At 45.3% G+C, this 27,307-nt stretch overlaps 1 protein-coding gene and 1 non-coding gene across 7 annotated transcripts in view; both read right to left on the bottom strand.

Annotated features, from left to right (window-relative positions):
• Positions 1-240: 240 nt before the first annotated feature.
• Positions 241-27,307, bottom strand: part of TBCE (tubulin folding cofactor E) — a 689,063-nt gene continuing 661,996 nt past the window's right edge. For all 6 annotated transcript variants that reach the window (XR_012243941.1, XM_073627582.1, XM_073627581.1 and 3 more), the window contains one exon: positions 241-454. Coding sequence is in view for 4 of the 6 variants with exons in the window: in XM_073627581.1 (XP_073483682.1) it covers positions 362-454 (93 nt within the window). In the remaining 2 variants the exon portion in view is untranslated. The remainder of the gene's footprint in view (positions 455-27,307) is intronic.
• LOC141141915 (5S ribosomal RNA) lies at positions 12,309-12,427 on the bottom strand. Its single transcript, XR_012244274.1, has one exon. It is a non-coding gene; the product is annotated as a 5S ribosomal RNA (ribosomal RNA).

Raw genomic sequence — 27,307 nt, 5'->3', positions numbered from 1 at the left:
GTATTTTAATGTGGCCCGAGAGGAACATTTGCTGCTTGCAAGCCTGTAAAAGTTTATGGTGGGTTGAGTTTGGATGGGGGTAAATGCTGTACTGAGTGGTACTCACATTTAGGGCCCTATGCATACAAGGATGAATGCATTTGTCCCTGAAACGTATAGTGCCCTAAACGTGAGCACGACTGCTCCGTCATCATCAGAGGTAAATAGTAGCACAAGAAAAACCACAGTAATGCCAGGATATTACAATTTCAATAAATGTTTAATAAATATATGCATTGTAAGGTGGATATAAGATGTTCTCTATGTTCAAAGGAAAAAAAAAAAGAAGAACTTGGGGCTGCTGGGGTCATTGTTTTTTCTATCACCATCTAACCAATACACAGTCTCCGTTTTCTATGGAATAAAACTGCAAGGGCTTCAAGTCATTTTCAAGTTCAATTTCTTTGCCTTCCATCTGAAAGTTAAAAAAAAAAAAACATTACATATTTAATAAAGCATTAACCTTTTTGCTGCCAGAGCTGTTTTCACACAATCTGCACACGTTTAAAAAAGATTTTAGGCCTGAAGACTAGTTAAAACGGCAAACATATATTTTCTAAAAGCAGAGACCCTGGATAATAAAAACAGGTGGTAGTTCTAATTTTTTGTCACACTTTATATGCGCAAAGTTTATCAAGTGCAACATTTTAATACAAAATACATTATTAACTTGACCTCAGAAAGATTTACTCCCCTTCCTGACCAGGCCATTTTTTGCGATACAGGATTGCGTTACTTTAACTGACAATTGCACGGTCGGGCTACTCTGTACCCAAATAAAATGTATGTCCTTTTTCCCCCACAAATAGAGCTTTCTTTGTTGGTATTTGATCACCTCTGCTTTTTATTTCTGCGCGATATAAAAAGAAAAAGACTGACAATTTTGTGGCGGACATTCTGACACTAACTGACACTTTTTGGGAACCAGTGACACTTATACCGTGCTAAAAAATATGCACTGTCACTGTACTAATGACACTGGCTGGGAAGAGGTTAACATCAGGGACAATCAAAGGGTTAACTGTGTGCCTAGCTTGTGTTTTTGTACAGTGTTGGAGGTGCTTTTACTAGGGGATAATATGGATCCTGGTCCCTGCTTTGCAGAGACACAAGATCCATGTCTTCCCTCCTGTCAGAACCGCAATCTGCCTTGTTTACATAGGCAGACCACCGTTCTGTGTGTCGGCAGGATGATGATCGGTGGGTGCCCGCAGACATCAAGTCCGAGGTAACCACCGCTGTTCTACCGCGTTGTGTGATCACAGCTGGAGCGAGCTGCCGGCGGCACGCATATGTGCCTCGTACAGAGAGGAGCCGGATCACGTATATATACATGATCCGGCACATAGCTTCCGCCCTGTAAAACTGCTATGGGGCAGAAAGCAAGTGGTTAAAGTTAATTTTAGGACACACAAATATAATATATTACCTATTTTTTGTAAAATAAAAGATGAAGTTGTGCTAAGTTGAAGGTAATGGGAAAGAAGGAAACCAAACATGTCAAGCTTTAAATGTGTGCACAACCACAAAATGACAACAGTATACTATATTTTCCATAGGCGATGCTTTAAAAGCCCCTACAGATCATCAGTTTTGGGATAACCATGAATAGTGGCCCTAGAAGGTTTAACCATCTCAAGACAGGATACTTTCACCCTCTTCCTGCCCAGACCATTTTCTTTTCCAAAAGTTTTTATTGATGTTTAAAAAAAAAAAAAAGGTATAAGGGAAACGTGGCTTAGTTCAATAGGCTACAATACAATAGTTACATAGTAGGTGAGGTTGAAAAAAGACACAAGTCCAACCTATGTGTGTGATTATATGTCAGTATTACATTGTATATCCCTGTATGTTGCGGTCGTTCAGGTGCTTATCTAATAGTTTCTTGAAACTATCGATGCTCCCCGCTGAGACCACCGTCTGTGGAAGGGAATTCCACATCCTTGCCGCTCTTACAGTAAAGAACCCTCTACGTAGTTTAAGGTTAAACCTCTTTTCTTCTAATTTTAATGAGTGGCCAAGTGTCTTGTTAAACTCCCTTCTGCAAAAAAAGTTTTAACCTCATTGTGGGGTCACCAGTACAGTATTTGTAAATTGAAATCATATTCCCTCTTAAGCGTCTCTTCTCCAGAGAGAATAAGTTCAGTGCTCGCAACCTTTCTTCATAAGTAATATCCTCCAGACCCTTTATTAGCTTTGTTGCCCTTCTTTGTACTCGCTCCATTTCCGGTACATCCTTCCTGAGGACTGGTGCCCAGAACTAGACAGCATACTCTATGTGCGGCCGGACCTGAGTCTTGTGGAGCGGGAGAATTATCGTTTTATCTCTGGAGTTAATCCCCTTTTCCATCTTAGATTCTCCCAGAGGTTCTCCCCCCAGTGTATAGATTGCATTCATATGTTTGCCACCCAAATGCATTATTTTAAATTTTTCTACATTAAATCTCATTTGCCATGTAGTTGCTCACCCCATTAACCACTTGCCGACCGCCTCATGCAGATATACTGCGGCAGAATGGCACGGGCAGGCAGAATCACGTACCTGTAAGTGATCTGCCTCCCCCGGGCGCTCCCAGCCAATCAGATTCTTCATCTGCTGCTGTATGCTAAACAGCAGCAAAGGAAATGATGTCATCTCTCCTCAGCTCGGTATTTTCCGTTCTGGCGCCGAGGAGAGAAGACATCAATGTGAGTGCACCAACACATACACACTCAGTAGAACATGCCAGGCACACATTACACCCCCGATTCCCCCCCCCCCCCGTCACACTGACACCAAGCAGTTTTTTTTTTCTGATTACTGCATTGGTGTCAGTTTGTGACAGTTAGTGTGGTAGGGCAGTGAGTGTTAGCCCCCTTTAGGTCTAGGATACCCCCCTAATAAAGTTTTAACCCCTTGATCACCCCCCGTCGCCAGTGTCACTAAGCGATCGTTTTTCTGATCGCTCTATTAGTGTCACTGGTGACGCTAGTTAGGGAGGTAAATATTTAGGTTCGCCGTCAGCGTTTTATAGCAACAGGGACCCCCATATACTATTTAATAAAGGTTTTAACCCCTTGATTGCCCCCTAGTTAACCCTTTCACCAGTGATCACCGTATAACTGTTACGGGTGACGCTGGTTAGTTCGTTTATTTTTTATAGTGTCAGGGCACCCCGCCGTTTATTACCGAATAAAGGTTTAGCCCCCTGATCGCCCGGCGGTGATATGCGTCGCCCCAGGCAGCGTCAGGTTAGCGCCAGTACCGCTAACACCCACGCACGCACCGTATACCTCCCTTAGTGGTATAGTATCTGAACAGATCAATATCTGATCCAATCAGATCTATACTAGCGTCCCCAGCAGTTTAGGGTTCCCAAAAACGCAGTGTTAGCGGGATCAGCCCAGATACTTGCTAGCACCTGCGTTTTGCCCCTCCGCCCGGCCCGGCCCAGCCCAGCCCACCCAAGTGCAGTATCGATCGATCACTGTCATTTACAAAACACTAAACGCATAACTGCAGCGTTCGCAGAGTCAGGCCTGATCACTGCGATCGCTAACAGTTTTTTTGGTAGCGTTTTGGTGAACTGGCAAGCACCAGCCCCAGGCAGCATCAGGTTAGTGCCAGTACCGCTAACACCCACGCACGCACCGTACACCTCCCTTAGTGGTATAGTATCTGAACGGATCAATATCTGATCCGATCAGATCTATACTAGCGTCCCCAGCAGTTTAGGGTTCCCAAAAATGCAGTGTTAGCGTGATCAACCCAGATACCTGCTAGCACCTGCGTTTTGCCCCTCCGCCCGGCCCAGCCCACCCAAGTGCAGTATCGATTGATCACTGTCAATTACAAAACACGAAACGCATAACTGCAGTGTTTGCAGAGTCAGGCCTGATCCCTGCGATCGCTAACAGTTTTTTTGGTAGCGTTTTGGTGAACTGGCAAGCACCAGCGGCCTAGTACACCCCGGTCGTAATCAAACCAGCACTGCAGTAACACTTGGTGACGTGGCGAGTCCCATAAGTGCAGTTCAAGCTGGTGAGGTGGCAAGCACAAGTAGTGTCCCGCTGCCACCAAGAAGACAAACACAGGCCCGTCGTGCCCATAGTGCCCTTCCTGCTGCATTCGCCAATCTGAATTGGGAACCCACCACTTCTGCAGCACCCGTACTTCCCCCATTCACATCCCCAACCAAATGCAGTCGGCTGCATGAGAGGCATTTTTATGTCCTCCCGAGTACCCCTACCCAACGAACCCCCCAAAAAAGATGTCGTGTCTGCAGCAAGCGCGGATATAGGTGTGACACCTGCTATTATTGTCCCTCCTGTCCTGATAATCCGGGTCTTTGCATTGGTGAATGTTTTGAATGCTACCATACACTAGTTGAGTATTAGCGTAGGGTACAGCATTGCACAAACTAGGCACACTTTCACAGGGTCTCCCAAGATGCCATCGCATTTTGAGAGACCCGAACCTGGAACCGGTTACAGTTATAAAAGTTACAGTTACAAAAAAAAGTTTAAAAAAAAAACACAAAAAAATATATAACATAAAAAAAAAAATAGTTGTCGTTTTATTGTTCTCTCTCTCTCTATTGTTCTGCTCTTTTTTACTGTATTCTATTCTGCAATGTTTTATTGTTATTATGTTTTATCATGTTTACTTTTCAGGTATGCAATTTTTTATACTTTACCGTTTACTGTGTTTTATTGTTAACCATTTTTTTGTCTTCAGGTACGCAATTCACGACTTTGAGTGGTTATACCAGAATGATGCCTGCAGGTTTAGGCATCATCTTGGTATCATTCTTTTCAGCCAGCGGTCGGCTTTCATGTCAAAGCAATCCTAGCGGCTAATTAGTCTCTAGACTGCTTTTACAAGCAGTGAGAAGGAATGCCCCCCCCACCGTCTTCCGTGTTTTTCTCTGGCTCGCCTGTCTCAACAGGGAACCTGAGAATGCAGCCGGTGATTCAGCCAGCTGACCATAGAGCTGATCAGAGACCAGAGTGGCTCCAAACATCTCTATGGCCTAAGAAACCGGAAGCTACAAGCATTTCATGACTTAGATTTCGCCGGATGTAAACAGCGCCATTGGGAAATTGGGAAAGCATTTTATCACACCGATCTTGGTGAGGGCAGAGGAGAGATCTAGGGTCTAATAGACCCCAATTTTTTCAAAAAAGAGTACCTGTCACTACCTATTGCTATCATAGGGGATATTTACATTCCCTGGGATAACAATAAAAATGATTAAAAAAAAAAAAAATGAAAGGAACAGTTTTAAAATAAGATAAAAAAGCAAAAAAAAATAAAGGAAAAAAAAAAAAAAAAGCACCCCGTCCCCCCCTGCTCTCGCGCTAAGGCGAACGCAAGCGTCGGTCTGGCGTCAAATGTAAACAGCAATTGCACCATGCATGTGAGGTATCACCGCGAAGGTCAGATCGAGGGTAGTAATTTTAGCAGTAGACCTCCTCTGTAAATCTAAAGTGGTAACCTGTAAAGGCTTTTAAAAATGTATTTATTTTGTTGCCACTGCACGTTTGTGCGCAATTTTAAAGCATGTCATGTTTGGTATCCACGTCCTCGGCCTAAGATCATCTTTTTTATTTCATCAAACATTTGGGCAATATAGTGTGTTTTAGTGCATTAAAATTTTAAAAAGTGTGTTTTTTCCCCAAAAAATGCGTTTGAAAAATCGCTGCGCAAATACTGTGTGAAAAAAAAAAATGAAACACCCACCATTTTAATCTGTAGGGCATTTGCTTTAAAAAAATATATAATGTTTGGGGGTTCAAAGTAATTTTCTTGCAAAAAAAAATAATTTTTTCATGTAAACAAAAAGTGTCAGAAAGGGCTTTGTCTTCAAGTGGTTAGAAGAGTGGGCGATGTGTGACATAAGCTTCTAAATGTTGTGCATAAAATGCCAGGACAGTTCCAAACCCCCCTAAATGACCCCATTTTGGAAGGTAGACACCCCAAGCTATTTGCTGAGAGGCATGTCGAGTCCATGGAATATTTTATATTGTGACACAAGTTGCGGGAAAAAGACAAATTTTTTTTTTTTTTTTTGCACAAAGTTGTCACTAAATGATATATTGCTCAAACATGCCATGGGAATATGTGAATTTACACCCCAAAATACATTCTGTTGCTTCTCCTGAGTACGGAGATACCACATGTGTGAGACTTTTTGGGAGCCTAGCCGCGCACGGGACCCCGAAATCCAAGCACCGCCTTCAGGCTTTCTAAGGGCGTAAATTTTTGATTTCACTCTTGACTGCCTATCACAGTTTCGGAGGCCATGGAATTCCCAGGTGGCCAAAACCCTCCCAAATGACCCTATTTTGGAAAGTAGACACCCCAAGCTATTTGCTGAGAGGTATAGTGAGTATTTTGTAGACCTCACTTTTTGTCACAAAGATTTGAAAATTGAAAAAAGAAAAAAAAAAATGTTTTTTTCTTGTCTTTCTTCATTTTCAAAAAACAAATGAGAGCTGCAAAATACTCACCATGCCTCTCAGCAAATAGCTTGGGGTGTCTGCTTTCCAAAATGGGGTCATTTGGAGGGGGGTTTGTGCCACCTGGGCATTCCACATTCCATGGCCTCCGAAACTGTGATAGGCAGTGAAGAGTGAAATCAAAAATTTACACCCTTAGAAAGCCTGAAGGCGGTGCTTGGTTTTCGGGGTCCCGTACGCGGTTAGGCTCCCAAAAAGTCCCACACATGTGGTATCCCATACTCAGGAGAAGCAGCTAAATGTATTTTGGGGTGCAATTCCACATATGCCCATGGCCTGTGTGAGCAATATATCATTTAGTGACAACTTTGTGCAAAAAAAAAAAAAATGTGTCACTTTCCCGCAACTTGTGTCAAAATATAAAATATTCCATGGACTCAACATGCCTCTCAGCAAATAGCTTGGGGTGTCTACTTTCCAAAATGGGGTCATTTTGGGGGTTTTTGTGCCATCTGGGCATTTTATGGCCTTCAAAACTGTGATAGGTAGTGAGGAGTGAAATCAAAAATTTACGCCCTTATAAATCCTGAAGGCGGTGATTGGTTTTCGGGGCTCCGTGCGCGGCTAGGCTCCCAAAAAGTCTCACACATGTAGTATCCCCGTACTCAGGAGAAGCAGCTGAATGTATTTTGGGGTGCAATTCCACATATGCCCATGGCCTGTGTGAGCAATATATTATTTAGTGACAACTTTTTGTAATTTTTTTTTTTTTTTTTTTTCATTATTCAACCACTTGGGACAAAAAAAAAAATAATATTCAATGGGCTCAACATGCCTCTTAGCAATTTCCTTGGGGTGTCTACTTTCCAAAATGGGGTCATTTGGGGGGGTTTGTACTGCCCTGCCATTTTAGCACCTCAAGAAATGACATAGGCAGTCATAAACTAAAAGCTGTGTAAATTCCAGAAAATGAACCCTAGTTTGTAGACGCTATAACTTTTGCGCAAACCAATAAATATACGCTTATTGACATTTTTTTTGTACCAAAGACATGTGGCCGAATACATTTTGGCCTAAATGTATGACTAAAATTGAGTTTATTGGATTTTTTTTATAACAAAAAGTAGAAAATGTCATTTTTTTTCAAAATTTTCGGTCTTTTTCCGTTTATAGCGCAAAAAATAAAAACCGCAGAGGTGATCAAATGACATCAAAAGAAAGCTCTATTTGTGGGAAGAAAAGGACGCATATTTCGTTTGGGTACAGCATTGCCTGACAGCGCAATTAGCAGTTAAAGCGACGCAGTGCCAAATTGTAAAAAGTGCTCTGGTCAGGAAGGGGGTAAATCCTTCCGGGGCTGAAGTGGTTAATTTGTTCAGATCTTCTTGCAGGGTTTCCACATCCTGCGGAGAAGTTATTGCCCTGCTTAGCTTAGTATCGTCCACAAATACAGAGATTGAACTGTTTACCCCATCCTCCAGGTTGTTTATGAACAAATTAAATAGGATTGGTCCCAGCACACAACCCTGGACCCCACTACCCACCCCTGACCATTCCCAGTACTCCCCATTTATTACCACCCTCGTAGTCAGTTTTTAATCTATGTACTCACCCTATGGTCCATGCCAACGGACCTTATTTTGTACAGTAAACATTTATGGGGAACTGTGTCAAATGCTTTTGCAAAATACAGATACACCACGTCTACGGGCCTTCCTTTATCTAGATGGCAACTCGCCTCCTCATAGTAGGTTAATAGATTGGCTTGGCAAGAATGATTCTTTATGAATCCATGCTGATTACTGCTAATGATACTGTTTTCATTACTAAAATCTTGTATATAGTCCCTTATCATCCCCTCCAAGAGCTTGCATACTATTGATGTTAGGCTAACTGGTCTGTAATTCCCAGGGGTGTACTTTGGGCCCTTTTTAAATACTGGCGCTACACTGGCTTTTCTCCAATCTCCAAACTGCTCCAGCTCCTTCAAGTTGGATGGTTTGCGCTTGTGTACAGCAATCTTTAAGTCTGACCATAGATTTTCTATTGGATTGAAGTCTGGGCTTTGATTAGGCCATTTCAACACATTTACATGTTTCCCCTTAAACCACTCAAGTGTTGCTTTATCAGTGTGTTTGGGGTCATTGTCCTGCTGGAAGGTGAACCTCCGTCCTAGCCTCAAATCGCACACAGAGTGGTACAGGTTTTGCTCAAGAATATCCCTGTATTTAGCAACATCCATATTTCCCTCAACCCTGACGAGTTTCCCAGTCCCGACTGCTGAAAAACATCCCCACAGCATGATGCTGCCACCACCAGCGGTGATGTGATGTGTTGGGTTTTGCGCCAGACATAGCCTTTTCTTTCATGCCCAAAAAGTAAAATTTTAGTCTCATCAGACCAGAGCACCTTCCTCCATACATTTTGGAGTCTCCCACATGCCTTTTCGCAAACTCAAAACATGCCATTTTGTTTTGTGCTGAAAGTAATGGCTTTCTTCTGGCCACTCTGCCATAAAGCCCAACTCTATGGAGCATACGGCTTATTGTCGTCCTATGTACAGATACTCCAGTCTCTGCTGTGGAACTCTGCAGCTCCTCCAAGGTTACCTTAGGTCTCTGTGCTGCCTCTCTGATTAATGCCCTCCTTGCCCGGTTCATGAGTTTTGGTGTGCGGCCGTCTCTTGGCAGGTTTGCTGTTGTGCCATGTTCTTTCCATTTGGTTATGATAGTGCTCCTAGGGATCATCAAAGATTTGGATATTTTTTTATAACCTAACCCTGACTTGTACTTAACAACATTGCCCCTTACTTGTTTGGAGAGTTCCTTGGTCTTCATGGCAGGGTTTGGCTAGTGATGCCTCTTGCTTAGGTGTTGCAGCCTCTGGGGCCTTTCAAAAAGGTGTGTATATGTAATGACAGATCATGTGACTCTTTCACACAGGTGGACATCATTTCACTAATTATGTGACTTCTGAAGGTAATTGGTTGCAGGAGAGATTTTTATGGGCTTCATAACAAAGGGGGTGAATACATACACACGTCAGTTATCAGTTTTTTATTTCCTAAAAAATAGTTTTATGTATATATTTTTCTAATTTTACTTCACCAACTTAGACTATTGTGTTCTGATCCATCACATATAATTCGGATTAAAAAAAACTGAACTAAAGGCTGTAATGTAACAAAATAGGTAAAAAGCCAAGGGGGTGAATACTTTTGCAAGGCACTGTATATATTTGAAAATTGATCTGATGAACTGAATTGAACTGATGTACTGACTCTAATTTCTTGAGGCCCTAAAATGTCAGGAGAATACAAATATAGTCCAAGGTTTTAAGTTCTGTCACAATTTTTTTGAAAAGGAGTTTTTTTTTTTTTATTTAATTTCTTCAAAGCTGTAATTTTAACATGTTATTTCTCACACACAGCATAGGCATACTTATAATTACACCTCAGAACATATTCTGCTATGCCTCCTAAGTATGAAGATAGCACGTGTGAGAATTTTTCACAGCATAACTGTGAGACTTTTACACAGCAAACACCAAAAAAAAATTACCCAATTTTGGAAAGCAAACACCCAAGATATGTTCTGAAAGGTATAGCGAGTTTTTTGAAAATGTAAATTTTGTTACGTTTTTGGAAAATGCAGAAAAGAAAATGAAATTGTATTTTTTTTTTAAACAAAGTTGTCAATTAATAAGATATTTCTAATATATCATAGGCATGGGGGTTGATTTACTAAAGGCAAATATACTGTGCAGTAGAAGTGCACTTCAAGTGCAGTTGCTCTAGATTTGAGGGGAAGCTCTGAAATGAGAAGCTCTGCTGATTTCCACCATCTAACCATGTGCAAGTCAAAATGCATTTTTTCCCCAGAAAAACAGGGTTTTTTAAAACAGCTTACCTGTAAAGTCCTTTTCTTTGAAGTACATCAGGGGACACAGAGCCATAGTAGTTACTATGTGGGTTATAGGCCACCTTCAGGTGATGGACACTGGCACGCCCTAAATTAAAAAGTGCACTCCCTATATAACTCCTCCCACTGGTGGGAGTACCTCAGTTTTGTAGCAAAGCAATACAGGTGTATACCAAAGAAGGGAGGGAACTCTGTGTCCCCTGGTGTACTTCAAAGAAAAGGATTTTACAGGTAAGCTGTTTTTAAAAATCCTGTTTTCTTTTCATACATCAGGGGACACAGAGCCATAGTAGTTACTATGTGGGATGTCCCATAGCAATGCCAACTGAAGGGAGGGAGACACAACAATAGTAGGGCACCAAGAGACTAGAGGACTCATACTGCAGCCTGCAGTACACTGCGCCCAAAGGAGATATCCTCATGATCTTTTACATCTACTTGCTAGAATCTGGTAAATGTATGGATTGAAGACCAAGTTGCGGCCTTGCAGATCTGAGCCATGGAGGCTTGGTGATGCACTGCCCAAGAAGCACTAAGGGCCCTGGTGAAGTGCCTTTAAAATGAAAAAGGAGGAATTCTCTTCTTTTAAGCCAAAAGCTTGAACAATCACTTGACAAATCCACCTAGAAATCGTAGATTCCAATGCTGCCTGTCCTCTTTTAGGACCGTCAGGCAACAGAAACAGAAAACATCTGTTTTTATGCATCTGAGCAGTCACCTTTAAATACACCTTGACCGCTCTCACCACATCAAGGAAATGTAGTGACCTTCCTTTCAGAGAATGAGGTTCTGAAAAAAATGAAGGCAGAAGAATATCCTGGTTTAAATGAAAAAACAAACCTGACACTACCTTTCGGAAGGAAATTAGGATGAGGCCGCAATACAACCTTATCCTTAAGAATAATCAAATATGACTCTTTACAAGAAAGAGCAGCCAACTCTGATACTCTTCTTGCAGAAGATATGGCAACCAGGAAAATTATGTTCCTCATCAAGAGGACCAAGGAAAAATCCCGTATTGGCTCTAAAAAAAGGCTGTTTTTGTAAAGCCCACAGGACTAGTTAAGTCCCAAGGATTTAGAGGTGACCTAACTGGAGGATTAATCCACGTTTCCCCCTGAATAAAAATACAAACCCCATCTGTAAGAATTTAAGGCCCCTACCTATGACATATTTCCTGGGGTGCCAACCCCTGGGTTCACACCAGGAGACATATGCCTTCCAGACTCATTAGTATATGACACTGGAGGCCGGCTTCCTAGCATAACCAAAGTAGAAACTACTGAAGCTGACAGCCCACTTATTTTAGAATGTGGGTCTCAATAGCCAAACCATTAAATTTAGCGTTTGTAAGGAAGGATGGAATACCAGACCTTGCGAAAGAAGGTCTGGCCACAGTGGTAGGGACCAAGGGTCCCCTACCACCATCTTTATGATCTCGGCAAACCAAGATCTCCTGGGCCACAAGAATCACCTTCTTCCCTTCTTGCTTGATCCTGCAAAGAAGGCGCGGAAGCCGAACAGGAGGGAAAGCATAGATCAGTGAAAACTGATCCCATGGAAATACCAAGGCATCTGTTTCGTATGTCATCGGATCCCTTGTCCTTGACACAAAGTTGTCGATCTTGTTGTTGAACACGGACGCCAATAGACCCACGTCCGGAACTCCCCATCCTTGGCATATTGACAAAACGATGCCGGGGTGAAGGAACCATTCTCCCGGAAACAATAGTTGGCAACTCAAGTAGTCCGTCTGTCAATTCTCCATTTCTGGAATGAAATTGCTGACAGACAAGGAATGTTGCTTTCTGCCCAAGACAGAAAAAAATTCACCTCTTTCTGGGCCGCATGACTTCTCGTGCCCTCTTGGTGATTGATATAAGCCACAGATGTGGCATTGTCGGATTGAGCCTACGGCACCTGGTATTTCCAGGTGGTCTCCCATCCAGGTACTAACCAGGCCTGACCCTGCTTAGCCTCCGAGATCAGATGAGATCGGGTGCTTTCAGGGTGATGTGGCCGTAGGCTGGATCCTGACAGGACAATTTTGTAGTCTGAGTGTCCAGGCCCAGGCGTACTGCCCGAATCTCTAGAATATTGATGGGCAAGGTCATCTCTGATCTGGACCATTTCCCTTGGACAGACACTTCTTCCAGGACTGCTCCCCAGCCCAAAGGGCTGGCATCTGTTACCACTTTCCAGCTAACTGGTAGAAGGGATCTTCCTTTTTGAAGATTCTTGGATATCGACCCTCAATTGAGGCTCTGATGCACTTTGGCGGATAAACGCAACAGTAAGTCCAGAGTTTGGATCTTCTTGTTCCAAGTTGACAGGATACTGTTTTGCAGCAGTCTTGAATGGAACTGCGCATAAGGAACGGCCTCGAAGAAGCCACCATCTTTCCCAATAAACACAAGCAAAGATAAATAGAAGGATTCTTCTTTATTTTGACCCACCTGATCAGTTCCTTTAAGGAACCGATTCTTTCCTGGGGTAAAAATACCCTTTAGTGGACTGTATCTATGATCAGCCCTAAGTACTGGAATCTCCTTGATGGTTTTAAGGAGAATCTTACTAGGTTGAGGATCCAACCCAAGTATTCCAGGTAGCTGACTGCGGTAACCAGACCTTGGTTTAAACGGGCTACCGATTGACCTATCAAGAGTAGATCGTCTAAGTAGGCTAGTATCGTTATACTTTGAGCCCTTGTCAGAGAGGTTACCTTGTTGGTCACGGTGTTGGCCGCTCTGGTGCGCCATGTACGTGCGTTCCTGTGCGCGCTGCTGTGCGTGCCCCTGTGAGCGCTGGTGTGCATGATCCTGTGAACGCTGGTGTGCGCACTGGCGTTCGGGCGCATGCGTGTGCGCGCCTGTGCACGTCGGCGTGCGCACATGCTTGGCGTTTGGCGCCAACCGGCCTATTTAGGTCTGCTGTGTACTCTGCTCGGTGCTGCTTGATCATCAGCTCCCTGTGCCCTTGTTCCCATTGCCTATACCTGTGTTCCTGATCTCACGACGACCCAGCTTGCCTCTTGGATATTCCTGACTTCTGCCTGCACCTGACCTCGTCCTGTTTGACTCCGCTTCTGCCTGCTCCTGTTGTACCTTTGTTGCCCGCCTGTTGCCGAACCCTGCCTGTGCCCTGACCTGCCCGCTCTGCTCCTGCTCAGCATCTGTTGCCTGTGTTCCAGCCTACTTACATGCTGCTTGAAGATCACCTTTCTTCCAGCACCTGGATCCTCATCACCAGGCTCTCATACCATTCCACACTTCTGTGCCGCCTGTCTATTCTATCAGGGGCCGCGAGTAGGACACGTAAGGGAGACCACCCTCTGCCCAATCGGACTCACTGGTCTGGTAAGTGGAAGTCTGACAGTATCAGGCAACCATGACCGAGTCCGGGCAGGGGGCCTCCCCCATGGATGAACTGTGTAGACATCTGGCGGGTCTCACTCAAGCTCTGAAGAGCCTTCAGGAATGTTACTCAAGACTGGAGGAACAAGTTCAGGCCTTATCTTCTCCTTCCAATCCCCCGGGAGCATCTTCTGCCGGACTTCCACCTGCACCCTCCGTAGTGATGCTTCCTCCAGAGCCCAGAGTACCCACACCTGAAAGGTTTGCCGGAGAACGCAGCAAGTACCGTGCTTTCCGTAATGCCTGCGAGTTCTACTTTGCTCTGCAACCTCGTACCTTCTCCTTGGAAGCAACTAAGGTGGGCTTTGTTATCTCCCTGGTGACCGGCGAGCCTCAAACCTGGGCCCACTGTCTTCTGGAGCAAAAGTCTGGGTCCCTGGATAGCCTTGACGCCTTCTTCTTGGCTATGTGCCAACTATACGAGGACCCCCAACTGACTGCGACTGTAGAAGCCGCATTGCACTCTCTTCAACAAGGTCACAGTGTGGCTGAAGACTATGCGGTAGAGTTCAGACGCTGGAGCTCTGATATGGACTGGAATGACACCACCCCGCGTCACCAGTTCTGGATGGGGCTATCCGACCCACTTAAGGATGAGTTGGCACGTGTTGGAATACCTCAGTCCTTGGATGAACTCATCAACCTCTCTATCCAGATTGACCGTCGCTTAAGGGAGCGTTGGTCTGAGAGGTCTACCAGCCACTTTCGCCCCACCTGGATGCTACCTAAGGTTCCTAGTTCTGCCGGTCAGTTTCCTCCCACCGCTCCAGTTCAAGAAGCTCCCGAACCCATGCAGCTTGGCTTGCTCCGTCCCACGCTTACGCCTGAGGAAAAGCTGCGCAGACAAGCCCACAACCTATGTCTATATTGCAGTGAACTCGGGCATTATGTGAGGGCCTGCCCCAACAAGACGCATAAGTGCCTTCCTACCTCCTCAATGTGTGCATCTGTTTTGTCTAAATCCGGTTCTCATCTTGCTCTTTCCATCACATTACAGCTTCGAGGAGGGAATATTCCAGTGTCAGTCATCATTGATTCCAGAGCATGCAGCTGTTTTGTTGACCTGACCTTCGCTGCCACCCACTGCATCCCCCTTCAACCCAAGGCCCAGAGGCTTGCTGTACACCTTGCGGATGGCTCCACCCTTAGTTCCGGTTGTGTCATACAGGAGACCATCCCTTTGCTGGCCACCATGGGCACTCATCGCCAGGAACATCTACGCCTGGATGCCATCTCTAATCCTTTTCTCCCTATCACCCTTGGAATCCCCTGGCAGGAGTATTGCCAGCAGCACTGCCTGTGCAGGTCGTCTGATAAAACCTCCCAACTCCTTTGCTTGGACTCAGATCCGGAGCTACGTCAGTCCATCCCCGAACCCTATCAGGACTTTCTGGACATATTCAGTAAGAAAGGAGCAGAAACACTTCCCCCTCACAGGCCTTATGACTGCCCAATAGAACTGTTCCCTGGTACTGAAGTTCCTTTTGGAAGAATCTTCCCACTAATTGAGCAGGAGTTAGACACACTAAAGGGCTACATAGATGAAAATCTGAAAAAGGGGTTCATCCGTCCTTCCACCTCCCCAGCCGGTGCTGGCATTTTCTTTGTTGAAAAGAAAGACCATGCTCTACATCCCTGCATCGACTATCGGGAGTTGAACAAGATAACTATTAAAAATCGTTATCCCTTGCCTCTAGTACCTGAACTTTTCCAAAGGCTAGGAATCGCAGTCATTTTCATGAAGCTAGATCTTCGCAGAGCTTACAACTTAATCCGTATCTGAGAAGGGGAAGAATGGAAGACGGCCTTCCGTACTCGATTTGGGCACTTCGAGTACCTGCCCAATAGAACTGTTACCTGGTACTGAAGTTCCTTTTGGAAGAATCTTCCCACTAACTGAGCAGGAGTTAGACACACTAAAGGGCTACATATATGACAATCTGAAAAAGGGGTTCATCCGTCCTTCCTTCTCCCCAGCTGGTGCTGGCATTTTCTTTGTTGAAAAGAAAGACCATACTCTACGTCCCTGCATCGACTATCGGGAGTTGAACAAGATAACTATTAAAAATAGTTTTATTCGCTCAAGCCTGCTACTCCTAATCCCTTTACTGGCTGCACTACCGGCCCACCCAAACCTATCATGTTAACAATGAAGAGGAATTTGAAGTTGAAGCAATTCTGGATTGCAGAAAAAGGGGCAACGAAATCCAGTACCTCATCAAATGGAAGGGGTATGGTCCTGAGGACAACTCCTGGGAGCCAGAGAGCAATTTGCATGCCTAGGAACTTTTACAGGCATTTAAGAACTCCCATGCTTCCAGATTAGCCCAACTGGGCATCCGGAGTCTGCCCTTAAGGAGGGGGCACTGTCAGAGAGGTTACCTTGTTGGTCGCGGTGTTGGCCGCTCTGATGCGCGCTGCTGTGCGTGCCCCTGTGGGCGCTGGTGTGCGCACTGGCGTTCAGACGTGTGTGCACGCCTGTGCACGTCGGCGTGCACGGTGTTTGGCGCCAACCGGCCTATTTAGGTCTGCTGTGCACTCTGCTCGGTTCTGCTTGATCATCAGCTCCCTGTGCCTTTATTCCCGTTGCCTATACCTGTGTTCCTGATCTCCTGACGACCCGGCTTGGCTCTCGGATATTCCTGACTTCTGCCTGCACCTGACCTCGGCCTGTTTGACTCTGCTTCTGCCTTCTCCTGTTGTACCTTTGTTGCCCGCCTGTTGCCGAACCCTGCCTGTACCCTGACCTGCCCGCTCTGCTCCTGCTCAGCATCTGTTTCCTGTGTTCCAGCCTACTTACCTGCTGCTTAAAGATTACCTTCCTTCCAGCACCTAGATTCTCATCACCAGACTCTCATACCATTCCGCACTCCCGTGCCTCCTGTCTATTCTATCAGGGGCCACGAGTCGGACACATAAGGAAGACCACCCTCTGCCCAAGCCGACTCACCGGTCTGGTAAGTGGAAGTCTGATGGCCCTTAACCTGGCTAAAGGAGGGGCCATGATCTTTATACACACTCGAGGTGCAGTAGCTAGCCCGAAAGCGTAGAAATTTCTGGTGAGCGGGGAAGATCGGCACATGGAGATAAGCATCCTTGATGTCGATAGACGCCAGAAGTTCTCCCCCTTGTAGGAAGGAGACTACTGATCGGATAAATTCCATGCGGAGAAAAAGACTTCTTTTTCTCTGGATCCTTACGAACGTTTGATCTGAAAAAAAACGAGGAGACGGGAACTCTTGGAACTCCAGTTTGGAGCTACTGAGGAGTCCCCCATTCATCTTCCTGTCAGATCCATGAGAACTGCAGAAGAATTCCCCCTACTGAGCTAGCGGGGCGCCTCCTGATAGGGAGGCTACAGTATCTTGTAGGTTTTCCTCCCCCAAGACCTCTTTTTGTCCCTAGGGTTAACTCTGAGGTAGAGCTGCACAATTAATCGTCAAGAATCGTTATCGTGATTAATCGTCATCGCAATCTTGACTAAAGCGTTTCACAATTCTTTCTATGCAAAGAATTCTCTCTGCTCTTCTGAAGCCACAGCCCTCAAAAGAAAGGCAGAGAAAAAACGGACAGTCTGCCAAGAAACAAAACATTCTTTATCAGTTGAACTTAAGTATAAACATTGTAACAGTTTGTCAATGGAATAGACTTCCTGTATAAGTGAAAAAAGTTTAACCACTTAAACACTAAACCTTTTTCTGACATTTTTTGGTTTCAAGTTAAAATCATTTTTTTTTTTTTGCTAGAAAATTACTTAGAACCCCCAAACATATATATTTTTTTAGTAGACACCCTAGAGAATAAAATGGTGGTTGTTGCAATATTTTATGTCACATTGTATTTGCGCAACGGTCTTTCAAATGCAATTTTTTTGAAAAAATGACTTTAGTGAATTAAAAAAAAAAATCTAACCAGTAAGGTTAGCCCATTTAAAAAAAAATTTTTTTTTGTATAATGTGAAAGATTTTACGTCGCGAGAATCAAGATCTTTTTATTCTAAGCAAAAAAATCGTGATTCTCATTTTGGCTAGAATCGTGCAGCTCTACTCTGAGGATTACCCACTGAACCTGATGGCGGAAGCCATCGTGACTGCCTGGAGGCTGATGCCCCTGGCACAAAAAGAAGGAGCTTTGAAAATATATGTATACTCCTTTAATTAAATGGAAAAAAGGGGGTACTTTTCCCACTAGAATTTCTTTGGATGAATTATCCAAACATCCTCAAATAGCTGTTCCACCGCAAAAGGAAGACTAGCCAGGAGTTTCTGCTTGGTGAAAGGAAGTTTATCCTCCGCTGATGTGCGTTCCCGCACTCATGCGTTTAGCTGTTTGTGTTTAGCAACAATGTGCACAGAACCGTGTATAGCACCTGGTATTCCCAGGCGGTCTCCTATACAGGTACAAACCTCCGTAGGAATCTCAGCAGTTGTGTGTTTGGTTAGTTTATAAGCCAGCACCAGCATGAGGACCTTGTGGAGGTTCTACAAAAGGAACTCACAAGCAATTATTGCAAGCATAAAGCTGCCAGAATTCTGGGCCTGCTGAGCAGGATACCTAGAACACCTGTTAAACTGGCCTCACAACGATTACGCAATTACTGTCAGCCAGGCTGCTCAATCTGCCAGAGAAAAAAGTGTTTTTTTTTTAACAGGAATTCCAACTTCATTCTTTGGATGCCTAAGCATTTGAGCATTGTCTGCCGAATAACAGTTGTTATTCACAGAGGATATACTGTGTTAATTGCTAGTATACCGTACTTAGTGAATTTCCTCCACCATAGGATAAAGTGTAAAAACTTTTTTAGGAGGAAAAAATAACATTTATCTGGGAGATCTTCTCAGATACAAAAAAGGCTTTTCTGACAATAAAAGGACAGGAAAAAGCATGCACAGTTTGAGGAGGCTTTAGCGAACCCAAACACTCAGTTAAGGGAGCATAAATGTGGAATGGACCATTCAGCAAGACATTGAAACCAGCTAATTCTCCCATATTTGACACCTCAGAAGAGGAGTCATCAGCCTCACCACGGTCCCCTGAGGGGATTCGTCTTCTCCCGCCCCTCGTTCCCCAGTTTTAAGGTCCTGGGCAATGAAACAGAACCTGTGCGATTAAAGGTCGCTAAACTTTTTTTGTTTTTGTTTTTTAAAAACCCATCATGGCTGAGGGAAAAAAGAACCTATGCAAAACAAGTGCAAACATTTCATGCCCCTGATGCTCACTCTAACCAGTCACTCCCTCTCAGGGGAGGATGCCATCTGTACAGATGAAATCACATGCACTACTTGAGCAACAGTTAAAGCAGAAATATGTCACAGCAACAAATACCATAACATTAGCAGCGCTAAAATAATCCAAACATTTTAGGATTTGTTAAAAGTTCACTAAAATAGTTAAAGTATTATAGTTAAGTATGAAGTCCACTTTATATATAAAATGAGATAGAAGTACACGTAGGATTGTTCACCACAGAAAAAAACGTTGCAGATAGTAATTCAAAACAATCGCCTCCTCCACACTGCATGTGTCACAATCCCCCTAGGAAATGCTCTTACCAGATGATACTGGGTTATACGCTTATCTGTCAATGGATGATGTCTGCTCACTGCATACACTCCGTCAGATGATTATACACTTGGCTTACAATAGGTGTTGTCAGCTCTCTGCATGTAAACCATCTAGATGTTTGCGTGTCACAAGCAGAGAACAAAGATACACATAGCGTAATCCAGTACTAAAAGGTATTTATTATAAGTTTCCTTAAGATTGCACACTTACAATGTGATTCAAAATAAAAGAGCATGTAACAACAATGTATCACAAGTCGATATTCCTGACTACCTCTCACCGCTCCAGCGGTGTTCCCAGGTAAGGCAAGCAGGAAAGCCGACGTTGTAGGTTGCTGTGTGGTCAAGCCCTGACTAGTTTATGATTGCTTCGTCAGAGAGCGTCCTCTGACGAAGCAATCACGAAACTAGTCACGGCTTATTTAACTATTTTAGTGAACTTTTAACAAATCCTAAAACTTTTGGATTATTTTAGAGCTGCTAATGCTAATGTTATTTGTTGCTGTGACATATTTCTGCTTTAATGTTTTATTATTATAGCAGCTGCTCTTGTTATTTTAAAGTAACACACTTTCCATGAGCGCTGAGGGAGAGATACCAACTGAGTGTTGAATTATTTCTCATTTTTCTGCTATTGAGCAATAGTTCAGCTTCAACACCGCTATTAAGGCTCAGCCTGATGCAGCAGTAAATGTGTCAGAGGAAATAACCTGTGTCACCAAAATCTTAAATGCCACCTTTGCTCTTGTGTCCCTCCATAGTTTTTACAAAATACAAAAAACAAACTCTCCCGTGCTGGACATCGGAGGATGTCAACGCCGCACTACACCCTACCCCCCCATGGCCCTCCCTTTCAAAAAGAGCCTTTCTCCCACGCGAGCGGCGGGGGCTCTTGATCCTGTGGGATCCCTGGGAGGAAGGAGAAATGGCAGGGGGGGTCCGTAAGCCACGAGCGGCGTGCCGTTTTTGTCTCTTTTTTTACAAAAAATTGCAGCGCTTCCTTCCCCAAAGAAGAGGGGAAGAAATTTCGGCATAGGGGGGCGTCTGGTGGAGAGAGAGAACCTCCCAGACTTACCGGAGGTCTGTCATTCGGCCGGAGGAAGAAGCATCTGCTTCAAGACACAGCATGGCTCTGAAAAGCATGAGATGTGAGTACTCAATAGAGCCCCCAGTGGTGACACATAGGCATGACAGCATTTACTAAATTTAACCAGTTGCCGACCGCTGCACGACGATGTACGTCGGCAGAATGGCACCGGCAGGCAAAAGGACTTACAGGTACGTCCTTGCCTTCCTGCGGGCGGGGGTCCGATCGGACCCCCCCCGGTGCCTGTGGCAGTCGGATTCTCATCAGGGGCGATCAAAGGTGAGGGGGAGGCCATTCATTCGTGGCTCCCCCCTCGCGAATGCTCCTGGCGAATGAAATGCTTCCCCGGGTTTTGTATAGTAAACAGAAGCAGAGGAAGTGATGTCATCGTTCCTCGGCTCTGTATTTTCTGTTCCGGCGCCGAAGAGAGAAGACATCCAAGTGAGTGCACAAACACTACACACACAGTAGAACACGGCAGGCATACATTTCACCCCCCAATCACCCCCCCCCCCCCCGTCACACTGATACCAAGCAGTTTTTTTTTTCTGATTACTGCATTAGGGTACCCTCCTTCCCCCCTCTAATAAAGTTTTAACCCCGTGATCACCCCTCGTCGCCAGTGTCACTAAGCGATCATTTTTCTGATCGCTGTATTAGTGATACAGGTGACGCTAGTTAGGCCCCTTTCACACTTATACGACTTGTCCCACGATTTTGTACTGCAAAATCATATGACAAGTCATTCTCCATGATTTTCAATGACTACCATTCATATTGGCACGACTTTAAGTCGTGCCGATTTGAAAGTAGTCCCTGCACTACTTTGGTCCAACTTCTATGCGAGTTGTACTCCATAGACCTCAATGTTAAACCCTGAAGTAGCATGCAAGTCGTGCCTGAATAATATAGACACGACTTCAGTACGACTTTGTAAGCACAAGCCTGGCCTCGCTATTCGGGAAAGGAAAACTTTTTTTTTCTTTTCCCGATGAGCGACAGGCAGTGCTGACAGCTGCCTGGTATGAATCCAGAGGGGGAACGCCGCGCCAAGTTTTAAATGAAAAAACCGGCGTGGGTTCCCCCCCCCCCCGGCATACCAGGCCCTTAGGTCTGGTATGGAGCTAAGGGGAACCCCCTACGCCGAAAAATCGGCGTGGGGTCCCCCCCAAAATCCATACCAGACCCTTATCCGAGCACGCAGCCCGGACGGTCAGGAATGGGAGTGGGGACGAGCTAGCGGCCCCCCCCTCCTGGACCGTACCAGGCCGCATGCCCTCAACATGGGGGGTGGGTGCTTTGGGGCATGGGGGGGCGCAGTGCGGCCCCCCCACCCCAAAGCACCTTGTCCCCATGTTGATGAGGACAAGGGCCTCTTCCCGACAACCCTGGCCGTTGGTTGTCGGGGTCTGCGGGCGGGGGGGCTTATCGGAATCCGGGAGCCCCCTTTAATAAGGGGGCCCCCAGATCCCGGCCCCCCACCCTATGTGAATGAGTATGGGGTACATGGTACCCCTACCCATTCACCTAGGGAAAACAGCGTCAATAAAAAACACAGTACACAGGTTTTTTAAATAATTTATTAGGCAGCTCCGGGATCTTCTTCCGACTTCGGGGGTCCTCTTCCGACTTCGGGGGTCTCTCCGCCGTCTCCTCCCGGTGTCCGCATCTTCTGCCGGCTCCTCCGCTATCTTCTGCAGCTCAATTGCTAGCGGTGGTCCGGACTTCTGACTTCTTCTTTTCTTCCAGACATGTTGACACGACGCTCTCTCCAGCCAGAATGGTCTCTGTGCGCTCCGCAAGGGACTTATATAGGCGGTGACCCCGCCCCCTTATGCCGTCACAGTCCCTGGGCATGCTGGGTCTGTGACGTTTTAGGAGGCGTGGTCACCGGGTGATGACCACGCCCCCTTATGACGGCACAGTCCCAGCATGCCCAGGGACTGTGACCTCATAAGGGGGCGGGGCCACCGCCTATATAAGTCCCTTGCGGAGCGCACAGAGACCATTCTGGCTGGAGAGAGCGTCGTGTCAACATCTCTGGAAGAAAAGAAGAAGGCAGAAGTCCGGACCACCGCTAGCAATTGAGCTGCAGAAGATAGCAGAGGAGCCGGCAGAAGATGCGGACACCGGGAGGAGACGGCGGAGAGACCCCCGAAGTCGGAAGAGGACCCCCGAAGTCGGAAGAAGATCCCGGAGCTGCCTAATAAATTATTTTAAAAACCTGTGTACTGTGTTTTTTATTGACGCTTTTTTCCCTAGGTGAATGGGTAGGGGTACCATGTACCCCATACTCATTCACATAGGGTGGGGGGCCGGGATCTGGGGGCCCCCTTATTAAAGGTGGCTCCCAGATTCCGATAAGCCCCCCGCCCGCAGACCCCGACAACCAACGGCCAGGGTTGTCGGGAAGAGGCCCTTGTCCTCATCAACATGGGGACAAGGTGCTTTGGGGTGGGGGGGCCGCACTGCGCCCCCCATGCCCCAAAGCACCCACCCCCCCATGTTGAGGGCATGCGGCCTGGTATGGTCCAGGAGGGGGGGGCCGCCAGCTCGTCCCCACCCCCATTCCTGACCGGCCGGGCTGCGTGCTCGGATAAGGGTCTGGTATGGATTTTGGGGGGACCCCCACGCCGATTTTTCGGCGTAGGAGGTTCCCCCTTACAATCCATACCAGACCTAAGGGCCTGGTATGCCCCTGGGGGGAACCCACGCCAGTTTTTTTATTTAAAACTTGGCGTGGAGTTCTACCAACTACTGTGTTTTCATTTGTTAATGCCAAAAACGTGGCAAAGTAGTACTGCTCCCAAATCGCGGTAAAATCGCGGCAAAATCGCGGCTGCGAAATCGCGGTAAAATCGTGCGAGTTTGAAGTCGTATAAGTGTGAAAGGGGCCTTAAGGAGATAAATATTTAGGTTCGCCGTCAGTGTTTTATAGCGTCAGGGACCCCCATATACTATCTAATAAATGTTTTAACCCCTTGATTGCGCCCTAGTTAACCCTTTCACCAGTGATCACCGTATAACTGTTACGGATGACGCTGGTTAGTTAGTTTATTTTTTATAGTGTCAGGGCACCCGCCGTTTATTACCGAATAAAGGTTTAGCCCCCTGATCGCCCGGTGGTGATATAACTTAGGTTTTAGGGTCAGATAGGGCCTGCGTCACCCCAGGCAGTGTCAGGTTAGCGCCAGTACCGCTAACACCCACGCACGCACCGTACACCTCCCTTAGTGGTATAGTATCTGAACGGATCAATATCTGATCCGATCAGATCTATACTAGCATCCCCAGCAGTTTAGGGTTCCCAAAAACGCAGTGTTAGCGGGATCAGCCCAGATACCTGCTAGCATCCGCGTTTTGCCCCTCCGCCCGGCCCAGCCCAGCCCACCCAAGTGCAGTATCGATCGATCACTGTCACTTACAAAACACTAAACGCATAACTGCAGCGTTTGCAGTCAGGCCTGATCCCTGCGATCGCTAACAGTTTTTTTGGTAGCGTTTTGGTGAACTGGCAAGCAGCAGCGGCCTAGTACACCCCGGTCGTAGTCAAACCAGCACTGCAGTAACGCGTGGTGACGTGGCGAGTCCCATAAGTGCAGTTCAAGCTGGTGAGGTGGCAAGCACAAGTAGTGTCCTGCTGCCACCAAGAAGAAGACAAACACAGGCCCGTCGTGCCCATAATGCCCTTCCTGCTGCATTCGCCAATCCTAATTGGGAACCCACCGCTTCTGCAGCACCCGTACTTCCCCCATTCACATCCCCAACCAAATGCAGTCGGCTGCATTAGAGGCATTTTCTTTATGTCCTCCCGAGTACCCCTACCCAACGAACCCCCCCAAAAAAGATGTCGTGTCTGCAGCAAGCGCGGATATAGGCGTGACTATTATTGTCCCTCCTGTCCTGACAATCCTGGTCTTTGCATTGGTGGATGTTTTGAACGCTACTATACACTAGTTGAGTATTAGCGTACAGCATTGCACAGACTAGGCGCACTTTCACAGGGTCTCCCAAGATGCCATCGCATTTTGAGACCCGAACCTGGAACCGGTTACAGTTACAAAAGTTACAGTTACAAAAAAAAGTGTAAAAAAAAAAACAAAAAAACAAAAACAAAAAAAATATATAAAAAAAAAAATAGTTAAAATAGTTGTTGTTTTATTGTTCTCTCTCTCTCTATTCTCTCTCTATTGTTCTGCTCTTTTTTACTGTATTCTGTTCTGCAATGTTTTTTTGTTATTATGTTTTACCATGTTTGCTTTTCAGGTATGCAATTTTTTATACTTTACCGTTTACTGTGTTTTATTGTTAACAATTTTTTTGTTTTCAGGTACGCCATTCAGCTGCAGCGCGGATTTATTTATCTTGACAACAACAGCGTTTGCTCCAACGATATATAAAGCCGTGACTCCAGTGGAGGTGATATATGCCGAAGCATGGGGGCAGCAGGGGCGGAGGAGCGATTTGCTCCTACCTTTTGCGGGAGGATGCCCCCATGTTTCGGCATATATAAACAGTGCATATATGCCCATCATTAAAAGTGGGTGGATGAAGGGAGGTAGCCTAATGGTGGGCATCCCCACCGATCAATCTCTTTTTTTCGTTCAGCCCACAGGCTGCATGAAAAAAAAAAAGATTACAATATATGCCCAACAAGGACTTTGAGTGGTTATACCAGAATGATGCCTGCAGGTTTAGGTATCATCTTGGTATCATTCTTTTCAGCCAGCGGTCAGCTTTCATGTAAAAGCAATCCTAGCAGCTAATTAGTCTCTAGACTGCTTTTACAAGCAGTGGGAGGGAATGACCCCCCCACCGTCTTCCATTTTTTTCTCTGGCTCTCTTGTCCCAACAGGGAACCTGAGAATGCAGCCGGTGATTCAGCCAGCTGACCATAGAGCTGATCAGAGACCAGAGTGGCTCCAAACATCTCTATGGCCTAAGAAACCGGAAGCTACGAGCATTTCATGACTTAGATTTCGCTGGATGTAAACAGCACCATTGGGAAATTGAGAAAGCATTTTATCACACCGATCTTGGTGTGGTCAGATGCTTTAAGGGCAGAGGAGAGATCTAGGGTCTAATAGACCCCAATTTTTTCAAAAAAGAGTACCTGTCACTACCTATTGCTATCATAGGGGATATTTACATTCCCTGAGATAACAATAAAAATGATTTAAAAAAATAAAAATGAAAGGAACAGTTTAAAAATAAGATAAAAAAGCAAAAAAATAATAAAGGAAAAAAAAAAAAGCACCCTCCCCCCTGCTCTCGTGCAAAGGCGAACGCAAGCCTCGGTGTGGAGTCAAATGTAAACAGCAATTGCACCATGCATGTGAGGTATCACCACGAAGGTCAGATCGAGGGCAGTAATTTTAGCAGTAGAACTCCTCTGTAAATCTAAAGTGGTAACCTGTAAAGGCTTTTAAAAATGTATTTAATTTGTCGCCACTGCACGTTTGTGCGCAATTTTAAAGTATGTCACGTTTGGTATCCATGTACTCGGCCTAAGATCGTCTTTTTTATTTCATCAAACATTTGGGCAATATAGTGTGTTTTAGTGCATTAAAATTGAAAAAAGTGTGTTTTTTCCCTTGAAAAATCGCTGCGCTTCCAGGTTTTACTGGCAAAGCTAAATTGAACAAGCTGAAGTTAGAAACTGATTGGCTACCATTCACAGCTGCACCAGATTTGGAGTGCACAAGTTTTAGTAAATCTCACCCATGCGACTGTGGTGCCTTGAATGTGTGCAGGGCATAATGAAATCTCAAAACCAAATAAAAGATTGTGATTGTCTCTGAAGGTTGTGCAAAGGGCCCTATAATTATTTTCATGCCACTTTGATTTTTTTTTTTTAATGTTTAAAATATTCTGTTTAGTCAAAAGCAAAATCATATTTTTTTAAAATTATGGAATAAACAGTAATCTTATATCAATTTCTTTTTGTCAGTTGCAAGTTATTTCAGAGAAAAATGTGGGTTCTTTTTTTTTTCTCTCATGGGTACCAACACATCTGTATGCCTTAGCCTTTTTTAAAGGAATATTGTACCTTCCCTACAAACTGCCTATGCAGAAAAGGGACATCTGTAGATGAAAACATGCTATGCAGCTTTGACCAAAGTTGAATAATGCCCTTGCTATAGGTGTAGGCCACGTACTTCATGAAGCCTGACTGAAAAACTCCTAAGGTATTGCTATGGGACACCTAGCTGTTACTGTTTGCTTTCACATTCACATGAGCAAGTTCTTTCTCTGATTGAAACCCCTCACATTTGCTCTCTCTCCCCTGATGCAGTAGCTCTGAGCTCAGCATTTGAGAGCTTGGTCTTGTGATGGTGACGCAACAGTAATAGCTAGGCGTATCTTAGCAAATTCCTAGGGGTTTTACAGTCAGGCTTCATAAGGTGTGTAAATGGCCTACACCCAGGGCTGCAGTTAGAAATCATGGGGCCCCGTACATCCTTCCTGATGGGGGCCACCAACACTGCCTCCACCCCCTCCTTCCCAAGGATCAGTAGAACAGGGGCACTGACTTTATCCCTCCTTTGCTCTCACCTCCTAGGCCCCTCTGTTGACATAATGGGGCCCAGGGAAATGTAATTTAAGCCCTGGTAAGCAAGTAGGAGCAGGGGTATGGCCAAGTAAAATCAATGATATTCATTTAGGCAGAAATAAACAATACAGCTGCAGCGGACCCCCCCTGTTTAGCTGATGAGGCCTGGGCCCAGTACAACAGGACCAGTTGTACTGCCTTATCAGCGGCCCTGCCTACACCAATAGAAAGGGCATTATTCAACTTTGGTCAAAGCTGCACAGTATAATTTTATCTACAGATGCCTCTTA

This window comes from Aquarana catesbeiana, linkage group LG04, assembly GCF_042186555.1.
Source record: "Aquarana catesbeiana isolate 2022-GZ linkage group LG04, ASM4218655v1, whole genome shotgun sequence".
Taxonomy (NCBI): Eukaryota; Metazoa; Chordata; class Amphibia; order Anura; family Ranidae; genus Aquarana; species Aquarana catesbeiana.
Note: the sequence above shows the minus strand (reverse complement) of the source record. Positions and strands in the feature narration are given on the sequence as shown.